This window comes from Bufo bufo, chromosome 4 (genome assembly GCF_905171765.1).
Source record: "Bufo bufo chromosome 4, aBufBuf1.1, whole genome shotgun sequence".
Taxonomy (NCBI): domain Eukaryota; kingdom Metazoa; phylum Chordata; class Amphibia; order Anura; family Bufonidae; genus Bufo; species Bufo bufo.
The window spans coordinates 48,541,222-48,556,973 of NC_053392.1; the positions used below are offsets into that span (position 1 = coordinate 48,541,222).

Consider the following 15,752-nt stretch of genomic DNA (forward strand, 5'->3'; position numbering starts at 1 on the left):
ATATAGTACTTGAGTTTCATATATCCCAAGATATCTCACCAAAATGATTCAGCTGAGATCTATGGGACCCAATTGAATGTGTGGTGTGTAAGCACTAGATGTTATGTTGTCACCACTTATGGACAGTAGACTTTATCCAACCTCAGTAGCTCCTTAATTGGCCTGCAATGTCTCCATTAAAATTCCATTACTTATTTGTAAAGCTGCCCCCATGGGTATCTACAAAGCCTCTGTGTTCTTATGCGATTTACATTCTGCGCACAGAGCAAGACTCAGTGGTTTCTTTGTATCTCCGGAGACCAATAACTACACATTTTGGATACAATCAGACAATGAAGCTCAGCTCTTCATGAGTCAATCACAAGGGGATGACGCTAAGGTAAGAACATTGGAAAATCGGCACATAGCGTGGAAGTATCTATGTGTTAGGCTACTTTCACACTAGCGGCAGCCTTCTCCGGCAGGGTGTTCCGGCGGGGGAACAGCCTACCGGATCCGTACTGCCGCTAGTGCACCGTGTCGCCAGTAGTCCTCTCCGGCCCCACTGACTATAATAGGGGCGGGCCGGAGGTCTGGCCGCAGCACGGCAAACATTCCGAGAGGCGGGCAGAATAAAACTACATGTAGTTTTATTCCAGCTGCCTCTCGGCATGTTTGCCGTGCTGCGGCCGTACCTCCGGCCCGCCCCCATTATAGTCTGTGGGGCCGGAGCGGACTACTGGCGACACGGTGCACTAGCGGCAGCATGGATCCGGTAGGCTGTTCCCCCGCCGACACAGCCTGCCGGAGAAGGCTGCCGCTAGTGTGAAAGTAGCCTTATTAGTTTTTCTTACACACTGATGATGTCATCAGACCTGGCCCACAGTTAAAGTGTTTGTTTTTGTTCAACACCATTTTCCAGTGTACATGTAGAATCACCCTGCGTAAAAAGCTGAATCCCTTCATTACATTATATATCTTTTATTGAAACAGGGTTACAGACCTTATTATACTCCAGAGCTGCACTCATTATTCTGCAGTCTTTAAAGCCGCGATCTTCCAGCATTTACTGCTTGCTGAGTGTCTGCACAGAACTTCTTCCAGTGATTTGCATTCTTGGAAGTGCTGCCTTTCTACCAAACACTGTACGGTCATTTCATGTTGAAGGAGCTTAGAATGTGGCTGACAGCAACACTACTGACTGTGTGCACAATCATTAGAATTGCAAATTCGGGATGAAATTTAGGATCAGTACAGGATAAGTAACGTACTGTATGAACAATAACTCCATCAGCAGAACAGTGAGTGCAGCTCTGGAGTTTAATACAGTATGCATTTCAGAATCCATACAGGATATGTAATGTAATGCATGTACATGGTGACAACATCAGCAGAATAGTGAGTGCAGCTCTGGAGTATTATACAGGATGTAACTCAGGATCAGTACAGGATAAGTAATGTATGTATGTACACAGTGACTCCACCAGCAGGATAGTGAGTGCAGCTCTGGAGTATAATACAGAATGTAATTCTGGATTACCCTAAATGTTGTAATATAATATACTGTATGTCCAAAATTACTCAATGCATTCTCCACTAAAGGCAGTTCATATAAAATGTTCTGGTGGATCAGTCCAGCTTTTTGCTCACTTCATAGACACTATCTATTCAGGCTGGAAATTTCTTTTGGCATTCATCAAACCCAGCTCTTAAAAACAGTTTAAGGGAATTTGGTTATGAGTCCTGCAGTCAGTATTATATGCACTGCCTACTAATTTATGCTCAGCAGTAATTACCTAGTGAACATGGCATATGCTAGAATGGGTGCTTGGGTGAATGACTGGATGTGTGTCTTCAAACTCATTCCCTCGGGAACCAGAAAATCCAATATGACACTAAATGCAGAAAATTTAAGCATTGTTATCTGCAGTTTTTTCTTGGCTATAAAGAAATCATTGCCCAATATTATGTAGTGTACATTGAACAATAGGTTGTAGTTGCCTCCATACCACATGGCATCACCACATGGAATGACCACTGGGATCTGGTCTGGGATGTACAATGGAAGCAGAAATCCTCCAAAATGGAACTTGTTAGAGGCAAAAAATATTACATAGAATTGGTACAACGTGGAGCAGGACCTAACGTCAGCATGAAACTTGGGGTTCAGATCCACAATACATGGATAAACCCAGACATGGTAAATACGTACCAGAGAGAAAAACATCAAATAGTGGCACAATCATCCTGGGTTCCAGATATTCAGGTAAGAGTTAAAACTGTCAGATTCATATTATAGACATACTGTGTGAGAAATAATATTGAAATGTTTTAATGCACTGCCCCCTGTGTACAAGAATATAACTACTATAATACTGCTCCTATGTACAAGAATATAAATACTATAATACTGCTCCTATATACAAGAATACAGCTACTATAATACTGCTCTTATGTATAAGAATATAACTACTATAATACTGCTCCTATGTACAAGAATATAACTACTATAATACTGCCTCCTATGTAAAAGAATATAACTACTATAATTCTGCCTTCTATGAACAAGACTATAACTACTATAATACTGCCTCCTATGTACAAGAATATAACTACTATAATACTGCCTTCTATGTACAAGACTATAACTACCGGTACTATAATACTGCCTCCTATGTACAAGAATATAACTACTATAATACTGCCCCCTATGTACAAGAATATAACTACTATAATACTGCTCCTATGTACAAGAATCTAACTACTATAATACTGCTCCTATGTACAAGAATATAACTACTATAATACTGCCTTCTATGTACAAGAATATAACTGCTATAATACTGCTCCTATGTACAAGGATATAACTACTATAATACTGCTCCTATGTACAAGAATATAACTACTATAATACTGCCTCCTATGTACAAGAATATAACTATTATAATACTGCTCCTATGTACAAGAATATAACTACTATAATACTGCTCCTATGTACTAGAATATAACTACTATAATACTGCTCCTATGTACAAGAATATTACTACTATAATACTACTTCTATGTACAAGAATATAACTACTATAATACTGCCTCCTATGTACAAGAATATAACTACTATAATACTGCCCCTATGTACAAGAATATAACTACTATAATATTGCTCCTATTTACAAGAATGTAACTACTATAATACTGCCCCTATGTACAAGAATATAAGTACTATAATACTGCCTCCTATTTACAGGAGTATAACTACTATAATACTGTCTCCTATGTACAAGAAGTATGATAATACTGCTCCTATATATAAGACTAAAACTACTATAACACTATTCCCTATGTACAAGAATATAACTACTATAATACTGCTCCTATGAACAAGAATACAACTACTATAATACTGCTCCTATGTACAAGAATATAACTACTATAATACTGCCTCCTATGTACAAGAATATAACTACTATAATACTGCTCCTATGTACAAGAATATAACTACTATAATACTGCTCCTATGTACAGAATATAACTACTATAATACTGCCTCCTATGTACAAGAATATAACTACTATAATACTGCCTCCTATGTACAAGAATATAACTACTATAATACTGCTCCTATGTACAAGAATATAACTACTATAATACTGCCTACTATGTACAAGACTATAACTACTATAATACTGCTCCTATGTACAAGAATATTACTACTATAATACTGCTCCTATGTACAAGAATATAACTACTATAATACTGCCTCCTATGTACAAGAATATAACTACTATAATACTGCTCCTATGTACAAGAATATAACTACTATAATACTGCTCCTATGTACAAGAATATTACTACTATAATACTGCTCCTATGTACAAGAATATAACTACTATAATACTGCTCCTATATACAAGAATATAACTACTATAATACTGCTCCTATGTACAAGAATATAACTACTATAATACTGCCTCCTATGTACAAGAATATAACTAGGATAATACTGCTCCTATATATAAGAATATAACTACTATAATACTGCTATCTCTGATTGGACAACTACTACTCCTTTTTACTTCTTGACATCATGTTGACACCATGTGATATAAAACTATTGTTTTGGTATTCAGAAGCTGACTTTTGGTGGCTTGGGACAAGTCCAGTTTTGTTGGGGCAATGCATCCAGTAAAGTCATTTATACCAACAGTACGGCCGACCAGGTAAGTCCAGCCACCAGTCAGTTATTCTTAGTCATGTGGACAGTTGCTGGCCAGTAAACATTTCACCTTCTGTTTCTGATTTGGTAGATACAGGCCATCATAGAGGACATGTTCCTAGTGCACTGTGATTCAGATTTCTCTCCGGAGGATTTATTTTTGTACAGTGGCTTTGAAGAAGGTGAGACATGAACACTGAGAGATCAAGATCTCTGCTTGCCATCAAGGAATGTGACTCATATTGGCTTTTATCCAGTTGTATGTTGTAGGATATAATAAGGTTGCTGCATTTTGGTGTCTTTCAGAGATGACTATAACTAATACAGAAGGAGAGTGGACCTCATGGGTGGAGCCATATTGTGGAAGATACAGTGTATTTATGCCAAAGTATATATTGAAAAGTTCTCAAACCATGCAAACCAGATATGAATTAAACATGTACCACCATGTAAGTACAGTATGCTAGAATTTACTCAAGGATGGGTTTTAACCAGATCCCAGGAGTTTATGTTGACCTGTTCCTGAGGTTTTTTTTTAATTGGTGAAGCCGTCAACCTGTTGATTGTTGCATTTATGAATTTACACTACAGCCCCATTCATGAATAGGTATCAACATGTTTGGCTATACAAAGCACAAAAAAGCATTTCCCAAAATGTAAATCAAAGTATAATCAATGTATAACTAATACTGTGTTATGCTTAGTTCAGTTCCTCAGGGGTGGAGCATGATGAAGGGATTCTTTAATTGCTGGCATGCTATCATCCAATGAAAAATTAGTCAATCTCAACATATAAAGGATTGTCACAAACAAGAAAAACAAAATTGGAGTAAAACCACAGTCAACCCAACACATTTCTGTCTACTGCTTTCTGGCAGCAGCTTGAGAGTGGTGGTGATGTGGTGGTTACTTCCAGCTTGGTTTTAATTTTTGAAGGTCGTCATTAGAGATGAGCGAATCGAAGTTGATGAAGTGGAATTCGTTCCGAATTTCAGGAAAAATTCAATTCGCACCGAATCCGAATTTCTTCACGCTTCATGGTAACTAATCACATTTTTTCCTATAATGCCATGTATGCAGCCAATCAGCAGACAGCCAGCCCTGTGAAGACACAGCCCTATAAATAGCTTCTGCCATCTTGGAATCAGACATTTTCCAGTGTACTTAGTGTAGGGACAGATGTGAGAAGGCGCTAGGGACAGTGCTAGGAAAGACTTCATTGTGCTAAACTAACAATTTACAAGTAAAGAAGAGCAAATTTATTGAAAATTCGATTCGGCTGCTTTGCCGAATTTTACAAAAAAATTTGCTTCGTGACTAAGTAATTTTTTTGTAAGTAGCGGGTGCAATGACAGGGAGCTGCGATAGCACCGCCCCATCATTGTACCCCTCAGATGCTGAGTGTAAAATTAACAATAATTCAAACTTACAAAATCAAACTTACCTCCTCCATTTGCTCGCGACGGGCCGGCCGCCACCATCTTGCTTGAAGATCTCGGCCGAAATCCCGTGCGGTGTGAGATTATGTCATCATGCCGGGTGTCGTGGTGACGTATGTAATCTCGCGCCGCACGGGATTTTGGCTGAGATCTTCAAGCAAGATGGAGGCTGGCGGCCCATTGCATGCAAATGGAGGAGTAAGTAATTTTTTTGTATTTTATAATATTTAAGGTTAAATTGATTCGCTGACACGAAGCACGAGGAAATTCGGCTTCTAGGCGAATTGAATTTATCTTGAAATTCGGATCGAATTCCACTTCATGGGATTCGATTCGCTCAGCTCTATCTACAAGTGCAGGGGAAGATTATTCAAGATGTAGGTAAAGGATAGGGAGGAATCATTCCACAGCATTTATGTTGAACAGGGTTCAGTAGGGGAGGTTACAGCCTGGGTAATAGGAACAATCCTATTACACCTTGCTGCACTGACTGGGGATCCAAATTGCCATTATAAAGCTCTGTAATTCCAGCAAACCATTCTTGTTATTGGGATGCAAGTGCTGTTTGATACATCCATTAACAGGGTTTATTACAACAAAATATTTCTACGTCTTATTTGTGCGGTGCAGTTATATGTTCTAAAGCATTTTTTGGCTTGTATTAGTGGGGAATAAAGGGCTTATTAGCCGTTGTGTGGGGTGAAGTGCGAAAATTACAGCACTTTTTGTCGTGTATTAGTGGCAAGAGAAAAATATATTTGCCGTTCAGCGGTGCAGTTATATGTTCTGAAGCCTTTTGTGGCATGTATTAGTGACAAAAGAAAAATATATTTGCCGTTAAGCGGTGCAGTTATCTATACTAATAAAAGCCCTCTGAGCCTGCGCTGTGTCCGTGCATGTGTGCCGATGTTAAATGCGCATGCGCGGCGTGCAATCAGGACACAGCGCTCCAAACGGACACAGCGCTACACACAAGTTTCCCTGCAGCCTGACTGCCCATATATACCTCCAAGGCGCTGTCTGCTCCTGCCACAGTTCCCCCACCACCGTCCGCTCCTCTCTCAGTGTCACGATCAGTGGGGGGGGGGGGACTCCACACTGAACACAGGAGGGAAGGGGAACAGTAACTGGGCCTGGAAACTAGGGAAGAAACAGGTCACCTCCTAGACAACCCTAATCCGGGCCCTGACTACCTATCAATATGAATAGACCTTGAGGGTAGGAATATTCATATGCAAGATACCTAGGCCCTGATTTCCCTCTAAGGCCCTGGAATAAGTTTGGGACCAGAGACAACCCATTCCTCAATCAAAAAAGCAGCCTAATGCTATTCTGCTTTATGGGCCTATATGGTCCGAGCAGACTACCGCAATGTGCAGACAAAAAATACATAAAACGGGCAGTAGTAAAATATAACTTTTAATCTAATATCTAAAATTGATAGCCCACAGTTCTGTTCATAGACACCACTACCATTGAGCAATGTCACCAATGGTCCCTACCATCCCGGTCTATTGCTTGAAGATGGAGGGAAAAGTAAACTAACATGGAGATGCAAAGCTTCTTACCAGATAGTCTACACAGATGATGACTTGCTTCGAATATTGCACACCTTCCGGTTGTTCTCCTCCCTAAAGGACGAGGAAACTGCTGTATTTTACTGACCAGAACCAAGCTACTGTATTGCCATCTGGTCCGTGTATGTATATATATATAGCAGAAAAGAGCAACCGACACCAGACACAGGGTAAATTCTGTCACTAATGGTGAAGGGTGCAAGAAAACTTATATAAGTGCTCAAGTAGATAGATGATGATAGATGTATGTGTCCCTACGAGTTTCATCTAATTTACAGCCCCAGAATCATCAGGGGACACGGGGCTGACACTACATCAGTATGGACAAATTTGTCCTCAATGTGGCCATCCAGGGCGGTTATATGGTCCCACCTCCGGATCCAAATAGCCCTTACAAGATGAGGGGTGCTGCGGCTAGGGTTCTCTTCCAGAAGTAGATGTCTGGCATCCCTCGTTTTGCCACAGGTACTGGTGTCTATGAACAGAACTGTGGGCTATCAATTTTAGATTAAAAGTTATATTTTACTACCCCCCGTTTTATATATTTTTTGACAACCCATTCCTCCCCAGATGGACGAATGGAAGTCTCTGTCTCAGGCCCAGATACAACAACAGGGAATATAACAAATGCAAACAAATGCGACACTTATTTTCTGTAGAGATGGAAGAACAGGAAAACCAGAGACGACCTCACACCAGCTCAGCCAAACCCAAATGAAGCTATCTACAGCATTGTCAGAAGGGTGGGGTCAGACTATAAAGGGTAGAAGTGATGACCACTGAGCAACAGCTGAGAAAAGGGAAGTGGTCATTAATCTATCAACACTGAATAAAGAGAAATCAAGGAGGCAATTAGATTCCTCCACGCTCAGCCACTCTCTCTGATCTCCTGACACCAGACACTTGAGGGACGTGACACTCGGCTCAGGAGATGCAGAGCGCGCAGCACCCCCCCCCCCCCCCCCTTTCAGGATGGCAGAGCGGTAGCGGGCAGAGTGTTAGCTGCAATGTCCAGCTAACACTCTGCTTGAAACGTCTGACATCAGTGCTGGCACCCATGTCGGCCGTTTAACCCCTTCCATGCCGTGGTCCTTAAGGACCGCTGTATGGAGGTGCTAACCTTCACAGGCATCCAGTTTGCTGTGGTATATCTAAGCCTGATCAGGCTCCTGCTAAAGGCAGGACTATATACGGTAGTGTACTGCAGTGTATTGTAAGCCATCAGACCCACTGGATCTTCAAGAACCAAGTGGGTCTGGGTCCAAAAAATGTAAAAAAAATAGTGAAAAAATTAAATTTTTTTTTTTAAATCCTATATCCACACATAATTGGTTAAAAATGTAACAAATAAAAAACACTAAACATGTTTGGTATCGCCGCTTTCATAAAGACCTGATCTATAAAAGGATCATGTTACTTTTACCACATGGTGAACACCATAAACAAAAAAGAAGGAAAACTATGATGGAATTGCAATTTTGCCCACCGCACTTCCCAAAAAATGCTATAAAAAGTGATCAAAAAAGTCATATGTATCCAAAATTAGCACCAATTAAACCATGACCTCATCCCACAAAAATGAGCCCCTACATAAGCCAATCATCCAAAAAATAAAAAAAATATGGTTTTCAGAAAATGGAGACACAAAAACGTTTTTTTTTCAAACATGCTTTTATTGAATAAAATAAAGTAAAAAAAAAGCACATATTAGGTATAGTCATGTCCGTAACGACCTGCTCTATACAAATAGCATGTGATCCAACCCATCTGCTGAACACCATTAAAAAAATTTGCCCAAAAATCTATTTTTTATCACTTTACATCACAAAAAGTGTAATGCCAAGCAATCAAAAAGTCATATGTGCCCCATAATATTACCAATCAAACTGTTATCTCATCCCACAAACCTAGACCCAACCTAAGACAATCGCCCACAAAATAAAAAAATATGGCTTTCAGAAAATGGAAACACAAAAACATGATTTTTTCTTCAAAAATGCTGTTATTGTGTAAACTAAGGGTAATTTCACACTTGCGTTGTTGGATTCCGGCAGGCAGTTCCATCGCCGGAACTGCCTGCCGGATCTGGAAATCCGTATGCAAACGAATAGCATTTGTTTCCGGATCCGGATGCAGATCCCGCTGACAAATGCATTGAAACACCGGATCCGTCTTTCCGGTGTCATCCAGAAAAATGGATCCGGTATTTATTTATTTTTCACATTTTTAAAGGTCTGCGCATGCCGGTTTTCCAGAAGACTTGGTACCGGATCCAGCATTAATACATTTAATGTATTCCGGCAAGTGTTCTGGAATTTTGGCCGGAGAAAATACAGCAGCATGCTGCAGTATTTTGTCCGGCCAAATACCGTAAGAGTGACTGAACTGAAGACATCCTGATGCATATTGAACGGAATGCTTTCTATTCAGAATGCATTAGGATAAAACTGAAGCATTTTTTTCCGGTATTGAGCCCCTGTGACAGAACTCAATACTGGAAAACTTTAACATTAGTGTGAAAGTACCCTAAAATAAAAAAATACACATATTAGGCATCGCTGTGTCCGTAACAACCTGCTCTCTAAAAATAGTGTGTGATCCAACCCATCTGGTGAACGCAGTAAAAAAAAAAAAAAGTGCCAAAAAAGCAATTTTTTATCACTTTACATCACAAAAAGTGTAATACCAAGCGATCAAGGCCAGCAGTCTCAGCCGCAGCCAGCAGTCAGCAGTCTCAGCCACCAGTCTCGGCCACCAGGCACAACCACCAGTCAGTGCCAGCAGTTTCAGCCACAGTGCCAGCAGTCTTGGCCACCAGCCACAGCCACCAGTCAGTGCCAGCAGTCTCAGCCACAGCCATCAGTCTCGGCCACTAGCCTCCGCCACCAGTCTCAGCCACCAGTCAGTGTGGTCAAGTTCCCTTGCGATTTAATATAGACTGTTCCTACTAATGTTTATGCACTACTGTTCTAGCGACCGTTATTGTAACGAGCTTAATGTCTAGTATGTTATAAAGCCCTTTTTGTCGTATAATAGTGGCAAAAGAAAAATATATTTGCTGTTCAGCGGTGCAGTTATATGTTCTAAAGCTTTTTGTGGCGTGTATTAGTGGAAAAATAAAAAAATATCTGACGTTCAGCGGTGCAGTTATATGTTCTAAAGCCCTTTTTTGTGTGTATTAGTAGGCTTATTAGCCGTTGTGTGGTGAAGTGAGAAAATTACAGACTTTATTTGGGGTGTTTTAATTTCCTATTTATTTATTTGATCTAACAGTATGTCAGACAGAGAAGTGCCAGGCCCTGCACAAGGGAGTGGTAGAGGCCTAAATGTTTCTAGTGCAGGGACAGGTCGCAGCAGAGTAAGGGGCCATGGCAACAGGGGTCACTTCAAGAGGCCTGAGCTCCCAGTGTCAGCTAGCGGTCGTGTCTTGACCAGCAACCCAGCGGTTCTTGAATGGTTGACTCGATCTTCGACTTTGTCGCAAGTGACATCAGACACCCCCAGCCGAGAGTCAGTGGGTTTGTCAGACACAACCCTTAGTTGGCATGGCCCAGGAGCAGGCCCTGTGCCCTCACCTGTCCTCAACCTGCCTCTGTCCTTTTCTGTTCCCTCAGCCAGAGAAGTATTGTATGCTGTGGGCTCAGCTCCACTATACAGTGAGGACGAGCTACTAGAAGACAGTCAGCAGCTACTGGCAAGCCAAGATGTGGAGGAGACATCCGTCGCTTCCACCACTAGGCGGGCAAGTAGTGATGAGGAGAGTGGCATGGGAGCTGGTGTTGCGGACGGTCAGGCTCCTGACCCAGAGACGGTTGAGGAGGACATCAGTGACATGCAGACCGTACCCGATGATGATGTAGCTGATCGCACTTGGGAGCCGGGTGACGAAGGGGCTTCATTATCATTGGGAGAAGAGGGCGGCAGCTTGCCGAGTCACCATAAAGTGCATATGCAGAGTCACCATAAAGTGGCCTGGGAGAACTGTGGCTCCGATTTGGTGGTCCAGCCTGCCGCAGCAACCGCTGCATCACCCAGTGGCACGCAGCCGATTTCAGGCAGTCAAGGCTCCTCCACCTTAGCCGAAGGGAGCTGTCTGTCCTTCCCATCATCTGCTGGTCCTGATGCTCCTGCTCCTCGCTCTCCTACTCCTCGTCAGTCATTCTATCAGCAATCGATCACCGAAGCGATTGCCAAGAGACAACAGTATGCGTGCACAGAAGCTGAACGTGCTCCTGTCCAAGGTGCTGGTGCTGCAGTCCCTCCCTTTCCAAGTGGTGGACTCTGCACCTTTCAGAGAACTGATGGCTTGTGCCGAGCCGAAGTGGAGAGTCCCAAGCCGTCATTTCATAGCCAAAAAGGCAGTACCAGCCCTGCACACACATGTAGAACAGAAGGTGGGCCAGTCCTTGAGCCTGTCGGTGTCTGCCAAAGTGAACGGCAGTGGCGACTTGTGGAGCTGTAACTACGGTCAGGGACAATACATGTCCTTTATGGCCCACTGGGTGAATGTGGTTCCTACACAGCCACACCAGCAACTTGGCCAGGTGACGCCGCTTCCACCTCCACGTTCTCACGCCGTTGGTCCTGCTACAATGTCCTCCTCTGCCTCCTCATCCTCCACCGTGTCCTCAGCCTCCACTGCAGGGACAATTCACAGTGCCCCTCCAGCATACCACATGTGCAGGGCACGGTGGTGTCACGCTGTTCTGCACCTCGTTTGCCTGGGCGAATGGAGTCACACAGGAGAGGAACTGCTCTGTGTCCTTCATCAAGAAATCGAATCCTGGCTTTCTCCGCGACAACTCAAAATCGAACCATTGTGACCAACAAAGGGAAGAACATGGGGTCGGCGCTGTGTCAAGGAGGGCTGAGCAATGCACCCTGCACGTGTTCAACCTGGTTGTCAAGCGGTTCCTGAAGTCTTCCACCCATCTGCAAGACTTCCTGAAAATGGCCAGGAAACTTTGCATGCACTTCAGACACTCGTACACCGCAAAGCACATCCTCTTTGAGCTACAGGGCGATGAGGAAGACGAGGCAGAGGACCCAGACACACCGTGGCAGTATGCAGTAGAGATGGAGGCAGGGAGTCCCTCCGAGTCAGTTGCACAAATGGCCCAATGCATGCTCACTTGCTTGCGTAGTGACAGCCAAATTGTCACCATTAGGCAGAGGGATGACTTCTGGCTCTCCAGCTTGTTGGACCCTCGCTACCGATCCAAAATAGGGGCCTTTTTTACACCCGCTGAGAGGAAGGACAAACTGAACTATTATAGAGACATCCTATGTAGTCAGTTGGCCGCTGCCTATCTGCGCCATAGTCCATCCTCTCGCATGTCTGACCAGGGGGCCCTCTGCGCTCACGTTCCACTGCCATGGCTGCTGGGCAGGGTGGGGTGGCAGGAGCAGTACCAGCTCCATCAGCAGCAGCCTGAGTCTAGAGTCGCTAATGAGCAGCTTTCTTCACCCGCATAGTGAAGAAACTACTCACCAGCATCTAGACATAGAGCAGAACCTGAACCAGCAGGTGGTGGAATACTTGGACAGCACCGTGTCACCCCACATTGAAGATCCACTGGACTACTGGGCAGTCAAACTGGATTTGTGGCTGCAACTGGCCGAGTTTGCCCTGGAAAAGCTGTCCTGCCCAGCCAGTAGTGTGGCATCAGAGCAGATGTTTAGTGCGGCGGGGGCCATAGTTACCCCAAGAATAACTCGCCTGTCCACCCAAAATATGGAGAGACTGACCTTTGTCAAGATGAATCAGGTGTGGATCAGCCAGGATTTCCACCCACCAATGCCTGACGCATCAGACTAGATCATCCATGGTGCCACACCAACACTTTGAAAAAAGAGACCAGTTTCTTCTGGCTACCTGCCTCAGCTACTATTCTGATGCTGCCTCCCGCCTGATGCCACACATCTGATGCTAAGTGCTCCTTCTTTCACCCACCATCTTCAGCTGGTACTGGTATTGCCACCCACCTCCCCACTCTGTCACCGGGTCACTCTGTGGTCTACTGATGCTGCTGCCACCTCCACACTATGTCACCTTGCCACTCTGTGATCTCCTCATGCTTCTGCCACCTCCACACTATGTCACCTTGCCACTCTGTGGTCTCCTCATGCTGCTGCCACCTCCACCTATGTGACCTTGCCACTCTGTGGCCTCCTAATGCTGCCGCCACCTCCACACTGTTATTGTGCCACTCTGTGGCTTCCTCCTGATGCTGCCACTTACACACTCTGTCATTGTGCCACTCTGTGGCCTCCTGATGCTACTGCCACCTCAACACTATGTCACCTTGCTACTCTGTGGTCTCCTCATGCTGCTGCCACCTCCACACTATGTCACCTTGCCACTCTGTGGTGTTCTGATGCTGCTGCCACCTCCACACTGTCATTGTGCCACTCTGTGGCCTCCTCCTGATGCTGCTGCCACCTCCAGACTCTGTCATTGGGCCACTCTGTGGTCTCCTCATGCTGCTTCTACCTCCACACTCTATCCTTGTGCCACTCTGTGGCCTCCTGATGCTGCTGCTGCCACCTCCACACTGTCATTGTGCCACTCTGTGTCCTCCTTAGGCTGCTTCCACCTCACCACTATGTCATAGGGCCACTCTGTGGACTTCTCATGCTGTTACCAGCCTCCCTACCTCATGACTGGGCCACTATTTTGCCTTTCGGCCTGGCTGACATCTTCATTTATTTGACCCTTCTTCTGATCTGTCAGAAGGAAGGAAAAATTAGATGCACAACGGATCCTGTCTGTGTAGCAGCTGTAAGGCCTGTATGGTCCCATCAGAATTGGCTTATGATTTGGTAGCCAAAAGCAGGAGTCAGTATAAAACACAGAAGACATGCAAATATTACATTCACGTGTCATCTCTGTTTTACATCCACTCCAGTTTTTTTTTGGCATTAGCAATACTGATGGATTACTGACCAAATGCTGACCGAGTGAAAGCGGATGCTTAACAGACAGGATCTGTTTTTTGGGGGTTATTGTTCTGACGATCAGAGGAAGGGCAAAATAATCAGTGATGTCAACACAAACTTACTGCTGACACCCTCTCCACTCTGTCGGGGGCTCTACTTGTATAAGCGTTTAATAGAACAGGTTCTGTAAACATTTATGTGGAATCAGCTGACGATGGTGCAAAAGGAGTGAGCTTCTTCTTGGCGCTAACATTGACCTGTAAGGCTGAGTTCATACTGGAGTTATTTGGTCAGTTTTGGCCCCGTGACTGCCCAAATAAGCGACGTGTGCAGTGATTCTAAGAGCGACGCCTGTCATCTGAATGTCATACAGACTCACAGTATTATTTCACTACCACAGCAGACTCCCTATGCGTGTTACTGCAAGGCACAGTGTTCTACACCACTATAAAGGCTCTCTGCAGCCAGGAAATAGTCATTTTTTAACGCGATTCGCCACCAATAAATTCGGATCGAACCAAACTTTTTCAAAAAATTCGACGAGCCGGCCGAATCGATTTTTTGAAAAATTTGCTCATCTCTAGTCGTCATCCATATATAATGAATCCCCTCCAGCGTGAAGTTCACAGAAACCAAACTCTGTTTCTAGCCACCAAATATCACCAAGTACACTAAAAAAAACAACGCACCAAAAAGGAATTGGGGGAATCAAATGAAACTTTATATGTGTGCATGATGATCTATGTCATTTATATGTCCATCTCAAACTGCACCCCCCCCCCCCCCATCTCATTCCACTCACTTTTTGATCAGCTACAATCTGGCTTTCAACTCTACTCTACTAACCAAAGTCACCAATGATCTGCTTTTTACCAAAACATCCTTACTCTGTACTTCTCCTCTTCTTGACCAGTCCTCTACCTTTTACACTGTTGACCACTGTCTCCTGTTGCAAACTCTGTCATTCTTATGTGTCAGAGACCTGTCCCTCTCCTGGATCTGCTCGTATCTCACTAACAGAACATTCAGCGTCTCCATTTCTCCATTCAAACACCACTCTCCCATCATGCCCCCTCTTTGTTGGTGTTCCTCAAGGCTCTTTCCTGGGACCCATACTTTTCTCCATTTATACATTCATTATGGGACAGCTCCTAGAGTCCCATGGCTTTCAGTACTACCTCTATGCTCCTGACACTCAAATAAACCTCTCTGGCACAGATGTCACCTCCCTTCTATCCTGGTTTGTCTATCAGCTATATCTTCATTATTCTCCCACTTCTTAAAATGCAACATGGAGAAAACAGAATTCATCATCTTTCTAATAATAATAATAATAATAATAATAATAATAATAATGTAAATGATTAAAATTTTAGAGTGAAAGGAGAAGTTTATTGGGTAAATTGTAAAGTTGAGAGGAGGCTCTAGGACCCTGTTGTGCCACCTCTAGCCTGGATACAAGATACTGTTGGATATGTAGGCATACAGGTTCTGTATAATATCTTGCAGCACATTTTCTCACAGATGCTACTGCTGGGCCTGTAGATCCTGCACACTTGTAGGTTGCTGAAACTTGCGTCTCAGCTGGTCCCATTAATGCTC

General features: G+C 43.6%; 1 protein-coding gene across 6 annotated transcripts in view; it reads left to right on the plus strand.

The window, feature by feature from the left end:
- PKHD1 (PKHD1 ciliary IPT domain containing fibrocystin/polyductin) overlaps positions 1 to 15,752 on the plus strand; it is a 625,550-nt gene that overhangs the window by 72,540 nt on the left and 537,258 nt on the right. For all 6 annotated transcript variants that reach the window (XM_040427208.1, XM_040427210.1, XM_040427212.1 and 3 more), the window contains 5 exons: positions 265 to 379; positions 1,970 to 2,245; positions 4,110 to 4,199; positions 4,287 to 4,377; positions 4,502 to 4,644. In XM_040427208.1, coding sequence (XP_040283142.1) covers positions 265 to 379; positions 1,970 to 2,245; positions 4,110 to 4,199; positions 4,287 to 4,377; positions 4,502 to 4,644 — 715 coding nt within the window. The remainder of the gene's footprint in view (positions 1 to 264; positions 380 to 1,969; positions 2,246 to 4,109; positions 4,200 to 4,286; positions 4,378 to 4,501; positions 4,645 to 15,752) is intronic.